Below are 20,197 nucleotides of genomic sequence, written 5' to 3'. Positions count from 1 at the left end.
TTATACCAATGAGCAATTTGATCGACAGACAGTTGATAGACAAATATAATATTGAAATACATTTGGTAGACGGATATAGGGCCAAATGACATTTACAGCTATTTCTAGGATTTTGAGTGCCTTAAGTGAAACAAAATTAGAGGCTCTTTCATACAAAAATATACAAATTCACTACATATTAAAAAAATAGTAAAAAAGCAAACACTCAAAATAATAAAGAACCGTAGTAATTTTTTTTCGGTAAAAACTAATAGAATAGTTATTTACTTCCAATTAAAACGACACATAGCTTGTAAAACTTTTAAATTTATTTCAGCACCTTACAAATTCCAGTTTGCCTGCTCTTTTATCCGACACTGCCATTTTGACGATATTTCTTTAAAAAAGATAATAAGATTTTATATATTCAGTTTTAAGATAATTTAATTAAATCAAAATGAAATACAATATAATTTAATAAAATTTGACTTGATAAAATAGAATATGCTCTTATGGAAGACAAACCTAGCTTATAGATTTTTTAGACAAAAGAATATTTTTAGTCTACCCTATTAATCTAAATAAAAAACATTAAATCGCCGATGAGTCTGTCCAACAAATGTGTTTCGATTTTATGTGCCAAGCCAGTGTCAATGCTAAATTGACAAGCAAAAAGAAAGCGAATAAATCATGATTCAAATGTTCTGACAATAAAAAGTTACTATTAAAAAATTAAAAATAGGTCATTTAATTTTTAATTAGAATAGAATATTTTTTTACATTTAAACAATAAAAATATGCGTAATCTGTTAAGACTGTTGGGTTGTATAATTATGTTCATTGTTTAAGGAAAATTTATTAAATAAACCTTTAAGTATTTTATTAAATTTGATGTAATAATTTAAAATATATTTTTAATGTAACATGTTTGTTTTTGTATTCGAATCGTTGCTAGCTTCATTGTGTTTTCATTAGTTCTCGAACTCTCGACTTACATTGACGCAAGACGTCAGACTCTCGTGCGCACTGCGACGACACGGCTCTGCTTCAGTTTCATCGCGCCGATGTAAACGAACAAGTGGAATGGACATAAGAATTTGTGTACATGTTGTATCCGTGATTCGAGACGGCAAGTGATTTCGTGAATCGTAGCTAAAAATCTAGTGTATAACAAGTTTAGTGGCAGTGCAAAGTGAACGTTTACATGCATTTTAGCGATGTAATCACTGAAAGACAGTGAGATAACTAGTTTTTGTGTCGTATCCAGTGGTTACAAATTGACTTTTGACGTCACACACGACCGATCGGTGGGCGCCTGACTTTATAGGAACTGCGTGTTATGATCAGGACGGCTTGTTGTTGTAATCAAGTGTTGAATGGATCGCGAAACGTGAGTTGGAAATATGCTTTTGAAATGCACAGCGGACGGAAGGCGTATCAAAGTGAATGGAGCACCGGTCGGACAAGGGAATGTAGCAAGAGGTACGTATTTAAATCTACATCCCCGTTTATTATTGTTGCTGCGATTATCATTACACTTAATAGTTATCCACTATTCTTGTTTTATAATGTCGCGATAAGAGATTGTAGCGTTCGACGAGGAAATAAGGAACAATTGATCTCTCTGTGTACACATTTTTTAGATACTGTTTGACAGGTTATTAATCGGTTGTGTAAACAAGATGTTTATGAAGTTGAGAGATTTTTTTGTATTAATTTTATTTTAATGTTGTAATAAAAGTCTATTTTATTATATCTGGATACTTTATAAAGTTTTTAATATATTATCTATAATTAAGACAAATACCATGTATGTAGGGCGTGTAATTATATTATCAGTTATAGTTTGCTTTCTAGTTTCGAGCTGCGATCATTTTCTCGTTTACATTAATGGTCACGTATTGTGTTGGAAGCATTTCTCATTTAATGTATAATGAATATATAAATAACATATTTTGTTTGTTTTCTGTGATTGATTTAGTCGTAATAATGTAATAAGGCTAGTTTGTTTTTTAATTCTTGTTATAATATTAGTGGTTGAGAATTGTTATTTTCGGTTGTGTTTTTTCATCTTACCTTATATGAGGCAGGCACATCACATTCTCCTTTCTTCCTTCGCAATATCAATCTTTATCATACTGACCTTAATTTGTAAGTAGCGGATTCGATTCCTGGCAAGAAGTACTTTGTAAATAATATAACACAGCGTCTGTACGCAAATGTTAGTTGGAGGTAGAACGAATATTATTTAGTGTTAATGGTGGATATAAATAACAAGTAATAGGCGGTAGAGAGTCGTCACTTTAAACCACAGTTTTAATCCATCGTTCGGATATATATATATATATATATCCGAACATTTTTTTTTGGCCTGGACTCTACTACTTAAGGCGTGGAGGGCGCCTAGCATAAGACAGCTTTTGAGGCAGCAAAGCTCTAGAGCTCCCGTTGAAGCTCTGGTCACTACATTCTACTTTTCACTGGATATCGATACCACCGAGCTTTTATCACTTCGGTGAACGCACGTAGGGTGACCTCTACGTGGGCTGTTATTCGCTGATGATGCCCAGTTAGCATAACGAAGACGCCCAAAAAGAACGAACCTTGAATTGGTCGGTTACCTGGTTACACTACTACCTACTTCGGAAAGTGTGAAAAGCTGTGACCTTGCGTCTTCCCTAAATCATATGATTGCGCGAGGCAATTGACTACTAACGCCATCTATCGGCATCTTTTGAAGTAAAAGTGTTTCGACATATGTAACATTCCAAAGAGTTTTTAGTAACCTGCTTCCAGCCGCATCGAACCCGGGACCACAGAACAGCCTTGCCACGTCATGAACCGTGCGTATTGGCAAAGCGCAATCAGGGAAGTGACGGGTCGACCTCGTAACCGCTTCCGCATCAGAATAATCTATTATTCTGTTGTTGCATCAAATAAATCCCGCTCTATTGCAATATATACAAAGGGTTTTACAAAGCTGATTTTTAAATATCCAGGCAAACGATTGACGCACGCCTACAGTATGTATTACCGGAACCGCTGTACCGCGCCGTTGTAATGTACGTTGATTATACAACCATTGGAAAAATAGAGAAGGCTTTCATCAAATGATAGAAGTATTTACAAATATGTACATTTAAAAAAATACAAAGTACTTAAAGTGTAGTGTAGTTATTTAGGAGCTAAGAAAGTAAAAAAGTGACTTTAATAATTTACTATAGTGCGACCGAAACCGATGTACCGCGCCTTAGGAAAGGGCGGAGAGGTGGGGGCAGAGGAAGTAAGAGCACCAATGAACTCCGCCGCGAGCGTGGACGGCGGAGTGATAACAGAGCAGCAGATATCGGAGATGATTATGATTTTGATCTTGTGGCTGAACTGATGCAGATAACATTATGGAGCAGTGTTTCTCAAAACTAACCCACGTACCACATGAGGGCAATTCGATTTCAAAAGTGGGCAATTAAAAGGTAACCGACACGAGTTTAACCCTTTCGCTATGATGTATTTTCTTAACCCAGGAACCTATCTTCGATCTTTACACGGTTTGCTATAGAAAATCTTAATTCACTTTGCGGCGTTTCAATTTGCGTCGTGTTTTTTTGGAACGTAACCACGACGCAAAGTGAGGTATTAGTGTATTGTACAGTCATAAGATGTCCACAGCTGGACGTAGGCCTCCCACAGATTACAACAGAACCCGGTTCGTAGCGGCATTCATCCAGTGAATACCTCAACAAGGTTACACAAGGTGTTAATTATTTTAACATATCTCAGAATGGTCATTTTATATGGGGTGATTGAAAATAATTGTAAAAACTTTTTGTTGACACACCTTTATACTATAACACGGTGGTAATCGACAAGATAAAAATTAAAATATTCTTTATTCAAATAGGCTGTAACAAGCACTTTCGAATCGTCAATCAATATAAAATGTAGGCATTTTTGTCCCTACAGAAAGCTACAATCAGCTCGGAAGGCAGTTCTGCTAAATGCCAGCGAGATACTCCACATTTCCTCTTTACAAATCTAGTTTTATAAAGAGTGCGCGACAATAATAAGTTTCCCCAGTGAGCATCGACCACATTTAATTCCACACAACAAATTTAGTTCAGTATTTTTAGATAGGATAATATACTTTTACCAATAATATTTTTAATGTCAGTTTTAAATCTCTTCAGACGTAAATCTGAAATGTGTATGCAGAATTTTGTTATACATATTTTATATATACTTTTAAATTTTTTGTAACACATCTGTGAAGGTCTAGTTGTCTCCTAGTGTTCTGATATCCGTATTTATTTATATTTATATCCATTTATGATTATTTATAGTAATAAACCGTGTACGTCACGAGAAGAACCATTGTAGAGTATAATTTTATGCAAACAAGAATCAAATAGGGCCTCCCTGTAATGGTGTAGGAGTTATATGACGTCATCGTCAGCGGCGCATCGAAAAGGGGAATCCCACAAAAAGAACGAAAGAGGGCGCTCTACAATGCTTAGATTTCTTAACAAGTAGACTTGTGATTTTCTGACGATTTTTTTGGTTGAACATTGTTTTCATAGTTTTAAAACTATATAAATATGGACTAAGCTTGATGAATATATACATTTATACTTTGGACTTCGTGTTTTTATTCTTACCTACCCTAGGAAGAATCCTACAATTAAATCCTACAAAGCTAGGATGATTCCAGACGCGCTATGTTTAAAGAAGAATGCTAAGCAAACATAGACGTGTATTTTTCTTGAAATGAGGTTATAAGAGTGGAAAAAATGTAGCGGATCATCAAGTTTAAAACGTCCACCAACAAGATGGAGATACGGCTTTTAGGTCGCTGGAAGACTACTGGATTCGAGCAGCTTCTAACCTGTATTATTGGTGTCTTTTTTGGGGGGGACCAATGTCTAGAATTGTACGTTACCTGTGTACATTCTTATACACACACATGCAGACATCCTTACTCGTACATGCATAACGTGAATGGCGGATTTAAAACTGTTTTTAATACAGGTATACTCATAAACTAGTGTAAATAAAATACCATAAAGTTGTCATTAAAAATGTAACATTCATAGTTGTCAAGAATTTTCTAAACCTGTTTTAATAGGTTTAATGTTTTTCCGGACAATATTTCCGGTAACGCATAAGGAAATAATAACAAACGAGTCCACGGGGACACAAATGTATAGAGCAGAGCAACATCTTTTTTATGTAGTTTCAGTCCGAGAACGAATTTTTTGTTTACTATTTTTATGTTTATTATTGTTTATAAATGTAAAACCTTCAAAGAGGTGAATGTATAGCTAATTTGCTGTCAATAAATGTATGGTAAACCTAATACTATAATCAATAGTTACAGAAATATTGTTTAATATCTGTACCTAGTCAGTGTTGCCAGAAATTATTGTCCTGTTGCATTTTAATATAAAAAAACAATTAATGTTAGACATTTAATAGAAATTAGTGTGAAAACTTTAAAGCTCCTAGAAGACAAATGATCTAAACATATTTCAACTCTCCTTTCACCTGTATTTGTGAGGGAACAAGGATTTTATTTATCTTTTATTAATTTTTTTACATTTCATTTTTTTTTACCATACTTTTCTTTCATGGATCACGTTATATATCTTTCCGTTCTTTAACACTACAACTCTATATTTCTAGATGTAAACATTTACAGTTTGAAAGTTTTCATACGTATAGATAATCACCGCGTATATATATGTAGAGTACATTTCATCACATGATCTTTCCAGGCTATTGCTACTGAAGTTCTAAAGTTAAAGAGGGCAGTTAAATTTAACCAACGCCCACTGCACGTCGCCGAACCAACAAACAGTTTAATTATAATATCCAGACGTAAGTTATCACTTTGATATATTTAGTCGCTGTGTTTATCTGCCAAGTTTATACCGCTCCAGTGTTATTGCTTGAGATCAAAGTGGCGTCTCTGTCGCTTCAGTGGTGTCCCCGCCGACATGTGTGCAGACAAAATAGCCTCTTTATTATATTGTTTTTAGTGAAATAGTTTCGTTTCGTAACGCAAAACAAATAGCCTACCGAATAGCACTATTTTTTATATTGCAACATTTTGTTTTTGGTGAAATAAATCGTTTTTCTTATACTAGAATTAACTACTGAACTTTTTTAATGGAATCAGACGTTACCTGTGCTTATACTTATACCTGTACGTATACTCTGTGTTTGGCACTAATCGGTGTAACATAACTCCTGAAGATGCCCCGTGGAGGGGTGAAACACGTGTTGAGTGATTTGGCGGTGGCGGTTGTGTGATTCGCATTGTTTGCCGCATACGCATTTATCAGCGGGCTGGCGGGCGGTGCATTTTATTGCACGACTACCACTGCATGTCCGGAACTGGCTAAATATTGGTACTTTTCTTACTGAACTTTTGATACTGTGGGTTTACCAGAGCCGAAGTCGCCCAGAGAACCCGCGAAGTTCTCTTCCGTAAAAAAGGTTTTCAGATTAAACGCCCTCTAAGCTCTACCTTCGCGAAGGCATTCTGCAAATGTCATTTGGACTGTACACCAATACCTCACTATGCGTCGAAAATACTACTTTTTAAAAAGAAAATTTAACAAAGTAAATATTTAAAAAATAAAAATAATGTAACTCTGCCAATAAATAAATTGGAATAATATTTACTTTTTTTGTAACCAGAAAAAACACGTAAAAATTTATAAATATATAATTCTCTTTTACAAAAAGCACACCACACTACGTAATTGAAACTGAACTCCAAAATTAGCAAAACAAAGTGAAAATAAAACTGTATTCAAATTGCGTTGATTTTTAGTTAGAAAGCGAATCCCCGAGATTTGATGGCATGGTGCAATTAGAAACAAAAGTGTTGCCATCTTTTAGAAAAAGAAGAAAATTTCAAAAAAGATTAAAGACTCGAACCCAAAACAACGCAACCTCGAAAACCTAACGACGCACAGTGAAAATTAGTACTAATTAGCAGCGACGCAACTTCGAAAAAAACGCAAAACGGAACGACGCAAAGCGAGGTATTGATGTAGTTTTATTTTTTAATTACTACCCATAGATGGAGGCGATACGGACGGACGTATTCAAACAGTGAAGGCTTAGAGCGGTGTTCTGGTAAAAAAAATACATTAGCTCATCATCGCCCGAGGCGTAATGTAAGCATTAAGTTTGTTATAGGCTTGCCTCTGTGTTATTACAGAAGTTACATATCCTCTCACAGGTTAGCAAAGGTTAGGTTAGTACAGTACCGAAGGACAGAGATCTATTTACGGCAGGTCTTGCCTCCACCGTATCTGACAGCAGTACTCTTTAAGGCGAGTGCCCCACTGCTTAACTCTCCAAGCAGGTGATGGAGTTGTAAGGATCACTCACTTCCCGTACGTCACCAAGAAATCAATAACGATTCGATCTTCTCTCGGGACGCCAGGTAAGCTGGATCTCATATTATCCGGATCTGGTACCCGAGTTGTCGGCACATTCACTTTTTGATTCCTATCACTGGGTCAAATCTAAATTACATCCGGATGCGGTGGGTATTATCTATGCATGAACCTCATGGTTGCAAGTCAGCGATTTGTCGTTGACGATCCTAATTGTGCTATTATCCAACATACGGCCGCGTTCGCCAGACCGGTGACACGACCAATCACACCGTGCGACGCTGAACGCCTGTTTACACACCAAACCAGGCAAACGATACCGTCCGATGTCTTTAGTTACCCAAATAGCTGCTACAAATACCGACACCAAGGATCAGTAGACAGGATATTGGTCATTGGTAGGAGTACTCTAGTCCAAACTACCGGATCTATATTTCCAGCTGGGAATCGACTGCAACCGACTGTCTTTCCATCCGGTACAGTCGAAGTCCTTAATTTATCACAATATATAATTTCCTTAAAGTAAACGCGTGTTTATTGTATCATCATCACCACGAACATCAAACCACGTCGCGTTTACTGGCCGGGATTATTTCGGCACCAACGGCCATCGTGTTTAATTTTGATGTGCTCTATAAATTACAACATTTTTTTCGAACAATTGTTTAAGCTACTCTGGTGCAGGTCATGGTTCTGCCACTGGTCTCCAATTATCTCTGATTCGAGGAGGCAGTGAATCTCTGAGGGCTTTAGAGATAAAAATAGGCCAAATTCCAAAGAGTTTGTGTAGTTTTCGATTCACTTTGAATTGTTATTGGAATAAGTTGAAGTTGTGCTGAGGTACGTACAGCGGACGCGCGAGCACATTCCAAATTCAATATTTGAGTTCAGGCAGCAGATAACTTTCATAATATTTTACTGTCCAATATTTGTTACGGCGCGCTCGTTCGTTCACAATAAACAACCAAATCCGGCGCCTGATAACTGATAACCCAGTTAGGCGGCTGTTCGTTACGTCATTGTGACGATTGCCTTGTTTTATAGTTAACTGACATTTAACTTTGTAACGAAGTACTTGTGAATGAGACTATTTTGTTAGTTCTTGTGACACGGCTCGTAAGGAAACTTGCTTCTATACTACACTCCGCGACAAAAGTATAACCCACCCCCCCTAATTTTTTTATATCTGATAAAGAATTATAGTTATATTAATATATTACTAATACACAAAATTTGGGTGTTAGTAAGTTTATTATACTATCAATACATTATTTATTAAATGCATAATTAACCAAATACAAATGCTATTGGGTTTTGCAGTGCGACAAAAGTATAACCCAGGTAATGAAATTTAAATAAAAATTCGAGAAAAATATAACAAACAATAATCATTCATGTAATCTAATATTTAGTAGATCCACCACTTTTACTTATCACCTCAATCATTCGGTCCGGTAAACTGTCATATAGCTTTTTAATTACGTCTTGATTTATATTTTGCCACTCATCAACTATGACCTTTTTTAACTCTTCAACAGAAGTAAATTGTCTTGATCCACGATAGACAGCTCGTGATAAATTTCCCCAACAATTTTCAATTATGTTCAAGTCAGGAGAATATGCTAGCCATTCAAGAACTTGAATATTTTTTTCACTAAAGTAGTCTCTAACTACCTTTGCTCGATGGATACTGGCATTATCTTGTTGAAAAATAAAATTAGGACCAGCAATTCGCACTGCATGAGAGTTAATTTGCTCGTTTATTACTTCTATATATTGTTTACTAGTTATTTTTCCAGAACAGAACTTAATATCCATTTTTCCTGAGTATCCAATGCCAGACCATACCATTACACTACCACCTCCGGCTTGCCGACGGCTCAATATAAAATTATATTTTCTTAAATCGTGAAAATAGTAATTAAAACCATCAGGTCCATCCAAATTAAACTTCTTTTCATCAGAAAAAATAACTTTTCGCCACTTTTTTTCCATTGAACGTGATCTTTTGCAAATTGTAATCTAACTAGTTTATGTTTCGCAGACAACGGTGGTTTTTTTGGTAATTTCTTACGTTATAAATGCTCACACTCACGTATAATGCGTTGAACGTTTCTTAAATTAGTACTAACACCAGCCTCCGCTGCGATTTGTCTTGCGGTAAGCGTAGAATTTCACGCAACTCTTAGAATTGACCTTCTTTCTCGTGGTGTAGTTGCTCTCGGTCGACCTGTCCGTTTTTTCTTACCATAGTTGTCGGGATCTTTTAAAAAATTTCGCACAACACGATGACTTCTGTTGATGATTTTTGCGATTTTGGCGTTAGAATAATTTTCAGAATGCAATTTTTTAATTATATTAATTTCAGTTTTGTTTAAGTGTTTTCCCCGTAGCATTTTAAATAAAAAATAGACAAATATTGACTTAAACAATTTATTTATACGTAAGAACTTACGAGTTACACGAAACAAATATAAACATGAATTGACATGTCCAGTGCACCGAGCTGCTTGAGCCAATGAGACGAATGGGTTATACTTTTGTCGCGCTATCAAACCAATAACTTCGCCGCTGCGTAACAAAGCAGCATCGAAACGTAACTATATATATACCATAGTACTAGAATCAAGAAAACAATGCTGGCGCGTTAGGAATTTATTTACTTGTATTTAGTTTTACAGTAAATATAAAAAAAATTCGAGGGGTGGGTTATACTATTGTCGCGGAGTGTAGTAACACGTTCCCATGTCACGGTATATTGCAGTTGTATTGTAGAATTTTCTTTCGACCATCGCTGAGGTCTAAGATCGCTTGACCCGACGGTAAGGGCGGAAGGCTTCAGAGAGAATCCAAATCCAGAGAGAGTCCAAATCAAAAATTAAAGCAAAAAGGTTTAACTAATGTCCAGTCCATTTCCGAACTGTCCGCCCACTCTTTACAGTTAAATTTCCCCCCTTATGGAGCATGGGCCCCACGTTGGGAAACTCTGCATTAAACATTAAGCGTTTAACTTTCAATTTCAAGAGTGCCCGAGAGTCCAATCTCTCGTCAAGTGACCGTTTAGACTGGGGACGCTTGTCGAATGGAATAGGAGGTATATGGAAGGTACTACGGCATCGACAACGTGAAAATTCTTCCCGGACGCCGTTTCAGCCTATCGCTTGCACCGCAGTATCGAGGTAGACGCAGTTTTGGTCCAGTTCCAGGATTGAAAGATCCTAAGACACATGAAAGAGCGCAAAAATGCGAAAAAAATTATTAAAAGAAAAATAAAATTCTCTATCCCAAACTAGTTAGGAGTACGTGTGGCCCCCAATAGTAGGGGTCATAAAAATAGTCTAATCTCGGATCGATCAGTTGCAATTGTAGGATGTTAGGATGAGCTCGTATACTGAAGTAGATATACAGAGTATCAGGGACGACATTGTATTTCTAGAAATGTACTATAGTGCTACCGTAACCGCTGTACCGCGCCTTAGGTATGCGCGCGACGAGACGGGGGGAGTGTCAACCGCTCCGTGCCGTTAGAACTTCAACGTTTGCGGCGGCGTTCATTCTCTTTTAATGTTATCGATAGATGCGATTTTGATGAAGACAATAAAATCTTCTTTAGGAAACTCCGAAATCGTCTTTGTACGGAAACGCCTACCAAGAAGTAAATGTCGCATTTTAAGCTCTGGCTTTTGTTTTAAATAAAATTAGTGCTCTAAAAATAGTGGTCCATATATAATAGTGATCCCTTTGGATCAAAATAAGTGTCATTTACTACTAAAAAGTATTGTTGCTCTAGTGGCCAGCAATATTCCATCAATGTTCCTTTTTTAAAATTTTGAAAATAGATAAAGATTGAAAAATATGTTTCCTCAATCGATTAGTTGTAAACATGGAAGTACTGGGGTGTCATAAGTGTTCAATAGATGTTCGGTTGTTAAGTGGCAGCTCTCGGGCGGAGTGAACGACTTATCGGACGTTATCAGACGGGCGGGGTCACCGGGCCGTGTTTACGGATCGATAGGAGGCACGCCGGCGGCATATGGCTCGCCGGCCCCGAACGGATCGCCACCTGCTCCCCACCGTCGCCGCCGGTGCCTTTAAAAATAATTAACAATTATCTCAAGGCCGCAAGATAAACCGCTTATCTAAGCCTACAATTATCTTATTCAACAACGCTTATTAGCACTTATATTATGTATTTTATTTCACTATAAAATATATGGTCATTCGTTATAGATGTTACAGAGGAGTGAATTTTTAAAAAAGGAACTAACTTACTTTTAACACAGACACAACTTGGAAACTTTAAATAAAATAATGTAGCAACTAATATATAATTGTGTATTCCAAATTGTATTGTTAATATGTATAAATTTTAGCTGTATTTACCTGTAAGTGAAAATTGTGTAAAAAAAATATATAAAACGCTGTCGTGCCTCGCAGCTGGGAGAAGAAAGATCCATATCAAATAGCGGCAACCCTCTTTTAGTTAAAGCGAAAGATAAATACATACTGTAAAAAAAAAACACCAGCGATACAAATTAGAATTAATAATAATAAAAAAAAACTTTTAACACACATTTCCAATTGTATTTTTTATCTCGTTCCCTCAATCTTATATTTTGGGACAGAGATATAAATATTGCTAATTTAACTCCCCTCTCTCTCTCTCTCTCTTCCTTCATATTTTATATCATTCTCTCAGCATACGTATACATTGCATTCACGCATTCCAATTACATTATATATTTATAAAAAATTTTTAAATTTTCGCATTACGAATTCTAGGCTAGATACTAAGTATTACTTATTGAAAGGTGTAAAACTTTTAAAGAGATTTTTTCACTACTCAAAAATAAATAGTGTCATAATAGTAAATAATTTAATTATATTTTACTAGCTGCAAATTTTGTACTGCCAGAAGTTAATGACAAGACAAAAATAAGTATTAAATTTAGGTATGATAAATAATTTTGTTATATATTTTAGAGTGATCACTGTACAGTGTGATTTTTATTAGGTGTGCTTTAGCTGAGAAATGATCTATACATTGACACATATTATTTTTACAATTTATATATTACCCATTTATTATAACAGTGAAAGAATTGTCATATAAAAGAGCTAAAATATTTATATAAACCACTGTAGTCTTTCGTTATTATTATGAAACTATATATATGTCCTAGCGTGTAAAGAGTACTAAATGAATTAAATAAATAAATAAATATCAGATATAGCTAGTAATATATCTAGACTGTTGTGTCCTGGATTATTTTTTTGGACTTGTTTTTTGGAGTCGGATATGTTGATGATGATGTCATGGGTTGAGGGAAAAAAATTTTCTTAATAATTTTATTTCGTAATGATTTTTATTTTCTCTCAGATAAAGGATTATTCGTCTCTAGTTCATCTTTTTCTATCACATTCTTTTTCATTATTATCTATACCTTGTCACTTTTCAAACATCGCATCTCATCCTTCGCCATTCCTTCTGGACTCTGCTATTTTACAATTTTTATTTTATATTTCTGTATTTTAACAATTTGGTAACAGAAACATTTTACTACTCTCTAATTTTTTGATATATGCTTTTCTAATTATATCTATATTGATCAGTGGTAGCCTAGAGGAAAGGATTGAAACTTGTGATCGTAGGTCGCGGGTACTATTTCAGTGGGCGTCCATCGGCTGTAAAAAAGACTATTTTCGAACCCACTTTCCCAATCAAATTGCCCCCCCTGTGGACCTGGGATCCCACGTTGAGAAACACTAGTTTACATATTGTCGAACATGTAATTGGTATGAAACTTTGTAGTGCATTATCTTATAGTACAGTTCTTATCTAATTGGATGCATGAAAGGGCGGAAATGATAATAAATCAATTTTTAGCATGAATGATTGTGACGCTGGTACATTCACAAATTTCTTATCTGTGTGGATTGTGTGGGAGAGCGCCCTCTTGCGGTCGTATCACACAAAATGTCTAATTAATTGTTTTAGTCGGTACATAGAGTTGGGGAAAGTCCCTGGATGCAAGGGGTACAGGATTGGTCATCGTGACGATTTTTGGGTAAGCTCTATGCATTCCAGTGAGTGTCCATTGGCTGAAAAGAAACTTTTTTTTGCGCTTGGGAATGAATTGCGCCAATTACTGTACGGGGGATATTTATATATTTACTTTATTAGAGATAAACAGTAACAAAAGGTAGTAAAAAAGTACAAGCTTAGAAACTTAGGAATATAAAGTTAGTTACAATTGTTACCTTATAATTATCTCACTGAGAACATTTAATGATTTCTAGTCGAAACAATGACAAAACAAATAAAAAGATTACTAAACAGGGATCAAAGATCCAGCGCATTCTGTATATCACACCGCAATAATTACGAGTCACAGCAAGCTGTCACGTTCCAATAAAGTTTAAATTTATTGTGTGTATTCAATAATTTCGAAGGAAGTTATTATAAAAGTATATATATATATATATATATATATATTATGAAAGTGACTACAAAAAACATGCGTCTGTGTTTGTTGTGGGTTTTTGTACAACGCTCGTAGTTTTTAATTGAAGAATGCATTACAGGAAGATTTAATCTGATTCTAGTTTCTGTCAAATAGGGCTCTTCAGTCATTTTTATAATGGGGTACGATATGTGGTCATTTTAAATAAACGTTTCCCAACGTTGAGCCCACGCCCCACAGGTATTGATTGTCAAGTAGGGCGATTAGAAAGTGGACAACGCAAATGTAACCCTTTCGCTTTAATATATAATATATATATATGTTACATATGGTTTACTAGATGGCAAAAGGTTGTTGATAACGAAGGTGAATATATTGTTGATTAGAAATAAAAACTTGTTGAAAAACGAAAGCTTTCAACACTTTGTACTCGTGAGACGTGTCTAACTGACTATGTGGCTTGGAAATATGCGAAATAGATTCATTAATACTTTACATACTTATATATATTTGTGATACTTGTACTGAAAAAGTCGGGTATACATATCGGCAATTGTTTCAAAAATATGTCACATACAAAGCAAAACTACAAACAGTATTTGCTAAGAAATTATGTATGTGTGTTAATTGTGTAGTTATTTTACAGAAGCAGCAAATTCATCAGGTGTTCCGAAATGTCTCTGGTTAGTCTGCGCAAAAGTCCATAAGTGCTGAGTTAATATATAAAGAATGTATATACCCCCGTAAATTTGTCGTTATCACTGTACCGTCAAACAAAGTGTTATTGAATTCATATATACAGGATGATGTTTAAATAATATAATTACAGTGTATACTGAGTCACACTAATTATTTTTTATCATACTTTAAATAGAAAGTTACTAGATGAAGGCGTTCATTTGATTGTACACCTTTTGTATATAGCGATAAGGAATATTATAGTTCGATAAAACTTTTATCTTTATATCGATGATCCAGTTCGCAGACAGGTTCAGAATTTCACTGTCAACTTCGCACAACTTTCTGACAACTAAGTAAAAACTGTATTTGTGATAATTTAGATCATCGTGATGATGTTTGAGGGAGGTCTATTGCACTAGCCGTCTATCAGACTACATGTTGGTGATGATGAGGTCGGCACATGGAGGAACCTTGACTCTGTCTTCATTTATGATGATGCACCGTGAGACCAATAAATATCCACAAGGATGCATCTGTCTAAACTTCTCGGCATTGCTTTTTTTGCGAGTACCCGAAAGGACGGTTCATTACCTCGATATACAGGGTGATTGGTTGAGTTATAATAGCTTTAAAGGAGTGAATGTTTAGCTAATTTGCTGTCAGTGAATGTTACGTGTCTAAAAATCAATCGTTTCAGAAACAATGAACAACGTTATGGTAATGTAGTAAGAAAAAGCGTTTTTAAAATTCTATTTTCTATCTGTCCCTGTACGAACAGAAGTAACTGGCCTGTCGAATCTCACAGAAAAAAAATAAGAACCTATGTCAGAGTGATCCATTTATATAGGTTGATTGTAAATAGGCGTAAAAGCTATATATATGTATATATATATATATATATATATATATATATATATATATATATATATATATATATATATATATATATAGTATATTTTTATTAACAAATGAGTTCTACATTCACCCTTTTAAATATACCAATAGTTCAAAATTTAACTATCTTCAAAAGATCACCGAACAGTATATATGAAATTAATCTGTATGTCCTTTATTAATTCGTAAACTATGCGTTTAATCATGTGATAGTATATGGCAAAGTTGGTAAGAAAATTGGTATGATCAATTTTCAATAACAGATGGCGCCACTGTCATTTCAATGATTTTTATATATTACCATGACAGTTCTTGCTGATTCGAATCAAAAAATCGAACGAATGATGATTTTTCGAATTGTGGGTGACTGGTTATGTAAATTGTGAAATTGATGTTCAAATTCATGTACGAAGTCGCGGGGCAAAGCTAGTATATATCAAAACCTATTTTAGGTTGAAAAAAGGAATTGAAATTCTAACCTATGATCTACTATGCGCCGATAAGAGCACAGAAGCCGAAATAATGTGTGAGTGGAAAGAAAACGGTGTCGATGACATGTGAGCGCCGCACAATGGCCACAATTACAGACGCACGATGCAACGTAATTGTCCAATGGACTCTAGTTGATTGAGAAACTGTAGGGTTGGCACTGCGTCGATATTATCTTTAAAAAAAAAAACTTATTCTTACTCGATACAAATTGTAAGCTCTGATTTAACCCTTAATAGCCTGATTTACGAAAGTGATCTTTTTTAATATTACTATGTCTGCTAGAGGGTCTAGATGAAGGGAAAAATTGATTTTATTTTTAATTTCGTTGGAAAGAATATTATACAACAGTACAATACGTACAGCCAACCTATAAAAAAAACTAATAGTAATGTAAACATTCGGTTTAAAAGATTGGTATCAAAATTAAAACTCAAGGTTATTAAGGGTTAATTCAACTAAATTTCTCCTTCCTATCTTTCACTCCCTACCTCTTTCTTTTCTTCTCTCTCTCACATTCTCTATATTCCTACCTTCGTTTCCCTTACTCTCTCACCATTCTCCCTGCACCCTCTACATTATTTTTCCTCATTTCCCTTTCTTTTACTTTTACAACTTACATCTCTCTTTGCCCATCTCTGGAAATTTCTCCAACTGTTGAAAATTGGTTCTATCCTACTCATCAAACAGTTTACATCAATGGAGTTTCTTTACTTGATACATCACAACATTAAGTGGACATCACATGATCACCGTTTTGAATTTTGTCCTCACAACGTACATCATATCACAAGTGTCGACATAAATAATAACATTTCAGGCGAAATTTAAGTACAAGAAGAGATAAAAGAGATATAATATATTGTATACATAAAATTTTGAAGAAAAGAGATGAATGATCAAAATAAACTTGTGTTCGTTGGCCAGGAAGGGTGCAAAATAGCACCTATCGTAATCGAGAACGATTTTTTTTTAAATGTCGAATACAATATGATTGTTAATGGTCCTGTGGTTAGAAGTATATCCAATGTAAGCGATTTTAAACTGTATATTAAGGTAATACGATATATTATAGCCTAATAAGTTCTGGGCATATCTAACCTGTAGGTATCCGAGCCTTGCAGGCAGATATACCCATAGGCATAGGTAATGAACAAGATATTTTACAATAGTTTCGTTGATTAAAATATTTATTTATATATATAGCATGCACGTGGGAACCCTAAAAGCCGTACGTCAACAGTTGGAGAAAATTTTGAATTGAGATTTCGACCCACATGCGCATTGGATCGTATTATAAATGTTCATATATGTATTATTACTTGTGTAAGCCACGTATTAGGTTGCAAATTGTAACCATATTTACATAACTATTTCATACTTAGCTTTTAAATGAGGACTTGCATCTCTGTTTAAACATTTATGTATATACGACAATTGTAAAAGAAATTTTAACAATTATATAGTGGACAGAAATGTAATGAAGTTATATATACTTTTAAAGTAAAGCTAATTTAAAATAGCGGGTAATGTTACTTGATGTACTCCAAGCGAGTATCAAGTGACATAATCTTGACAGACATTTTCTCCGATGATTTATTTTCAGCCAAGAATGCGGACGCCACTGAAGTCTCGCGATGGACGTTAGATAGTTTGCGCGCGCGCAGCATTCTCTGTCACGCTCTAATTAGCGCGAGCGTCGCAGGTGTGACGGAGACGGCAGGTGTTGTATCAGCTACCGTAGCGAATGCAATGTGATTAGCCTTGACCTTGTAGTTAGCTATCACACGATTCATGAGTAATTTGCAGTATTTGCATTGAGGGTACTTCGGTAATTGTTGGAACAACATAGTCTCGTTACTAGTGACAGTGTTATTAGTAATCTGACACATGAAAGAACAATACTTTAGCGATATCAAGGAAAATGAGCAAATTATTTGTTTTTATTAGTATATTACATTTTATTACTCTTGAAGTGTTTGGTTCTAAGTTCAATATCAACTACACAGAGTATAAACGTTTTGGACCTGTCTTACACTGCTGTCTAAGTAGCATTTGTCAATTCTGACAGTTCGAGAGGGCAAAGCACAGAGGACGCTTATCCTAATACCTCTTTTTAAACAGTTTCATTTAGTTCGACCCGTACGGAATTTATTTGTTTATTTATTTGGGTCAAAATTAGAAATTGAAATTTAAGCACCTTCCCGTTGTCAGATTGATCTAAAATTTGGTACACACATTTAATTTAGATGACAATACAATATAATAAAATCAATAACATTATAAATCTAAGATGGCCGCCGATACAAAATGGCGGATTACATATTTTTCCTTAACTCCCTCAATATGGGTATCAAATGAAAGGGCTACACTAGTAAAACACAATGATTATGACAAAATTTAAATTTCAAGATGGACGCCGTTCCAATATGGCGTACTAGGTACATATTTTTCCACAACCACCACAACATGGGTGTCAAAAAACGGTTTAACTTAAAAGTTTTTTAAATGTATTTATATAGATATTACTAGGGATTGAAAGGCCGCCGGCAGTTTGAAGATCGTAGTGTGGTATTCTGGTACGCAGAGGACACCGCTGTCCGACCTTTAGAAACTTCTTTGTGAGCCCTAGCGATATTGTTTCATTAATGCATTAGAAATATATATTATTCAATCCAAAATTACTATACTGATGTCAATGCGTGGAAATAAATGTTGTCGAGCACTCACATTTAAAACTATATCTGTAGAGAGCAACTGTAAAGTTTCCAGGATCTAATCAGAAGAACTACCTTCCGAGCCTCTGGTAGCTTCTTGTATGGACAACAATACCTGTAATAGCCTATTCGAATAAAGAATATTTTGATTTTATATAAGATTGTATCCCGAGAGTTGTACCTGTGACCCACGATCGCAAGTCTCTGTTCTCCACCACTGGGCAACCATTACTCGATTATATATACTAAAGACTTAGTCATATACATTAGTAAGCAAAACAAGATCTGACCGTGAATCAAAACGTCGTATATATAATAATAATAGTCAAGTCGGGACTTGTTGTGGTAGCCCAGAGGTAAAGAATGAGACTTGCGAACATAGATCGTGGATTCGATACCCGGGATTACTATCTTATAAAGTTCACACTTTGTGTATAAATTACATAGGGTTGTCACTACTTACATTAGTTTCCAGAGGATGTGCAGCTGCGCCATCTGCGTAACATAATACCACATAACTATCGTCAACTTGCATGCCAAGCGCGGTGATTATAGTATATTCCTTCACAGATATTTTTGGGCAGCCAGTTGAAACAACGAAATGATAAATTTTTACATGTTATGTCACCTCAATAACAAGACAACGACCCGCTCTCTTCACCGCAATGTAAATAACGATTTAATATTTAGTATGTGAATGTTTATATTCAGTAAGTATGTGAATATTTACGTAATCTGTTGTTGTTTTAAAACATTTAACGCATCGCAATCGCGAAAACAACACGTAATAGAGTTAAAATGTAATTAAATCCTACGAGAGAGATTGGTCAATTAAAAATCTGGAACAAAAAAACAGTTTCGCAATGTTCCGGTTTGTTGTTTTGTACGTAAACAAATTGACCGTTATAAGTCGAAAACAATTTCCTTCCTACTTTCCCTGTTCTCCCCATTCCTGTAACCAAAACGAAGGTTATTTAGAAAAACTGTTTTTTTTTTTTTTCGTATCTGTTAGATACAGGTTAGCAATATGTTTTGCCAAAATATTTTTATGATAATTTTTCCAATAAAGAACTATTTTTGTTAGGAGGTCGTTTATTCTCTTCTCGGTGCATTGGAACTTTTTTAAAACAAATTTTTCAATAGTGCTACAGAAACTGCCGTGCCAAGCCTTAGATAAAATATGTGCACAGCGAGACGAGAAATGTATTAATAGAATCGGTAAGTGATGTCGCTTTCTTAAGTTAAATTCACACGACTACATATTTAACAAGTTTTTTTTTCTAATCAACAACATATTCACCTTCGTTTTCAACAACCTTTTGCCATCTAGTATACAAATCAATGCCAGAGCGGTAAAAGTCAATCGATTTTTCTGAAAAAAATATGTCGACAGAAATGACATTACTTTCCAGTTCCTCTAATATTTTCGTTCCGTTCCTTCAGTCGGCTCTCGGCGGCGACGCTCATGTTGTTTTTTCCTTGAATCCACCACACCGCGCTTCACTAAACCGTGGTATAGCGGTGTCGGTAACACTATAGTATACTATTAATAATAATTAAAATG

General features: G+C 35.1%; 1 protein-coding gene across 1 annotated transcript in view; it reads left to right on the top strand.

The window, feature by feature from the left end:
• The first annotated feature begins 969 nt into the window (after window positions 1–969).
• Window positions 970–20,197, top strand: part of NFAT (NFAT nuclear factor) — a 121,287-nt gene continuing 102,059 nt past the window's right edge. Inside the window, exon 1 of the mRNA XM_068764691.1 lies at window positions 970–1,461. Coding sequence (XP_068620792.1) covers window positions 1,383–1,461 — 79 coding nt within the window. The 5' untranslated portion in view covers window positions 970–1,382. The remainder of the gene's footprint in view (window positions 1,462–20,197) is intronic.

Source organism: Battus philenor, unplaced genomic scaffold, assembly GCF_028537555.1.
Source record: "Battus philenor isolate CCGP_79_NKW_IND1 unplaced genomic scaffold, ilBatPhil1.0.hap1 SCAF_2, whole genome shotgun sequence".
NCBI lineage: Eukaryota > Metazoa > Arthropoda > Insecta > Lepidoptera > Papilionidae > Battus > Battus philenor.
The sequence above is the reverse complement of the archived record's forward strand: the minus strand, read 5'-3'. Positions and strand labels throughout refer to the sequence as shown.